The sequence below is a fragment of the Sphaeroforma arctica genome (assembly GCF_001186125.1).
Source record: "Sphaeroforma arctica JP610 unplaced genomic scaffold supercont1.4323, whole genome shotgun sequence".
NCBI lineage: Eukaryota > Ichthyosporea > Ichthyophonida > Sphaeroforma > Sphaeroforma arctica.
In genome coordinates, this window is record NW_014036235.1 from 1 (window position 1) to 2,549 (window position 2,549).

The 2,549-nt window shown below is 39.2% G+C and overlaps 1 protein-coding gene across 1 annotated transcript; it reads left to right on the forward strand.

Moving 5' to 3' along the window:
- The first annotated feature begins 1,117 nt into the window (after window positions 1-1,117).
- On the forward strand, window positions 1,118-1,844 carry SARC_14227 (hypothetical protein). Its single transcript, XM_014291641.1, has one exon. It carries the CDS (start codon window positions 1,240-1,242, stop codon window positions 1,633-1,635), a length of 396 nt encoding a protein of 131 aa, XP_014147116.1. The 5' UTR covers window positions 1,118-1,239; the 3' UTR covers window positions 1,636-1,844.
- The last annotated feature ends 705 nt before the right edge of the window (window positions 1,845-2,549 follow it).

Genomic DNA, 2,549 nt, shown 5'->3' on the forward strand with positions numbered 1-2,549 from the left:
ATTTAGAAGGCTATGATACATATATATATATATATACATGCACACATTCATATATATATATATATATATATAAATTTATGTTCATTTATCGATTATAAATGTATATATATACTCAATCTGTTCAAGACTTTACCTCGAGGATGGGAATGGATTAATCTTTGTGTTCTGTTTCACCTCGCATTATTGACATCAGCTTGCTTGTATATTATGTTTCAATTCGTGACTACGCATGTACCCTTATAAATCTTTGTCTTCTCAAACGACAGCTATCATGTTAAGATCTAGGTCCGGTATTAGTATTTTCTTATGAATCATCTGCAAATTTTATTCTCAACAAGTATGGTTCCAGAATTTGCCAGAAACACGTTGTGTGTATTTTTTTGTCGTTTGGGGCATCTGCGAATTGAAGATCACGACAGGTGTTGCACAAACAATAGTTTTGGAATGTGTATGCTACGTAATATCGTTGTACCCTAAAACATCCTTATGTAGGCTATATACTCTTTATATTTAACTAGGACCGCCGTTTACTCTTTCTAATCAACTATGATCGCCATATACTTTTTATAATTAACTATGGTCTCCATATACTCTTTATAATTCAACTATGATCGCCATATATTCTTTATACTTAACTATGGTCCCCATATACTATTTATAATTAACTATGATCGCCATATACTCTTTATTATCATCTATGATTGCCATATGCTCTGTATAATTAACTATTATCGCTTTATACTCTTTTAAATAACTATGATCTGTTACGGTTGCTCGGATACAAATTACGGGAGTAACTGACGTAAACTCCACGCTATTCTGCGTTTCTCACTCGAATTAATGATCAAAATGTGTATCCAATGGCCCGAAGACATGCTTTTATATATCTAGAATAAAAAGACATCCCTGTAGCTGCACACACTGGTCATATGTTTTTAAAATGGTGTAATTTAAGATATAGAGAGAACTCTTCTGTCGGTCAGATACTCTGGCAAACGACGCTCTGCGGCCATTATAAAGATGCTTTTTCTGGAAGCATTCCACAGTCTGCTTTTCACACTCGACGATGTTACGAACATAAATCCGTTAAAACTTACATTTTTATTGCACAGGCTCCGTCCCGCAAGTAGTATCTCGATCCGTACTATTGTATCGACATCTGCCATAGTGAAGCCATACGCTTGTGAGTGGCCCAACTGTGGTCAGACATGTCTCAGTCCATCTCATCTGAAGGCGCACATGCGTATGCACACGGGCGTACGTCCCTATGCGTGTAACTATCCTGGGTGTGGCAAGAGGTTTTCTCAAAAAGGTAGTTTGATAGCACACAAACGCGTGCACTCGGGCGAACGGCCCTATGCGTGTGGCTATTCTGGGTGTGGCAAGAAGTTTATTCAACAAGGTCATTTGACAGCACACAAACGCGTGCACTCGGGCGAACGGCCCTATGCGTGTGGCTATCCTGGGTGTGGCAAGAGGTTTGGTCACAATGCTAGTCTGATAGCACACATACGCGTGCACTCTAGCGAACGGCCCTATGCGTGTGACTATCCTGGGTGTGGCAAGGAGTTTATTCAACAAGGTCATTTGACAGCACACAAACGCGTGCACACCGGTGAACGTCCTTATGCGTGACTAACCTGGGTGTGGTGTCAAGTTCAAACTGTCTGGTTATCTACGCCGCCACAAACACGTGCACAATGCCAAACACGGGTCAACCGATTCAACATAAGCCGCTGCACAGGTGGGATTATTCAATAAATGGACGGGACGACGTTTCTCGCCAGCACACGTTGATTCAAAACGTTTTGATCAGCCTTTGAATTGCTGCCAGGACACCTTATTCCACTTCTTTCTTTTATTTGCTCATATATATATATATATATTTCTGGATCCTCACGTCTGGGAGTTCAACAGATACAGCCCTACAATCATACTCGTACCAAAACAATTAATCTATACTTCAATTGTTTGTATACAAGCTTCAACACCTGAAGGCGAACTGTGGGCTTCACTGAATGTATTGCATCATCCATACGCAATGGCTGCAATGAGACGATACGTTATCGAGGTCTTGTTTGTCTCCATATGCGCTATTATTTAGGGTAGAAGAAGTATTTAGGGTAGTTCATCGTTACTTGCTGTAGCTTGGTTAGTTTTGAACTCGACTTTGGACCACTGCCAGGCCCGCTTTCTTCCAGTTCCTTTTATTTGCACGTATAAGCCAATTTCTGGATCCTAACGACCGGGGGTTCATCAGATACAGCACTATATTATGCTCGTATCAAAACAAGTCTCCCTATCCGAACATGCTTGACAAAAGGTTCTTATATGTATGTTTGTATGTATGGATGTATGTATGTATGTATGTATGCATATATATCTATCTAACTATCTATATATATATATATATAATATATATCTATATACATACATACATACATACATACATACATACATACATACATACATACGTACGTGCGTACGTACTTACCTACATACATACATACATACATACATACATACATACATACACACACACACACACA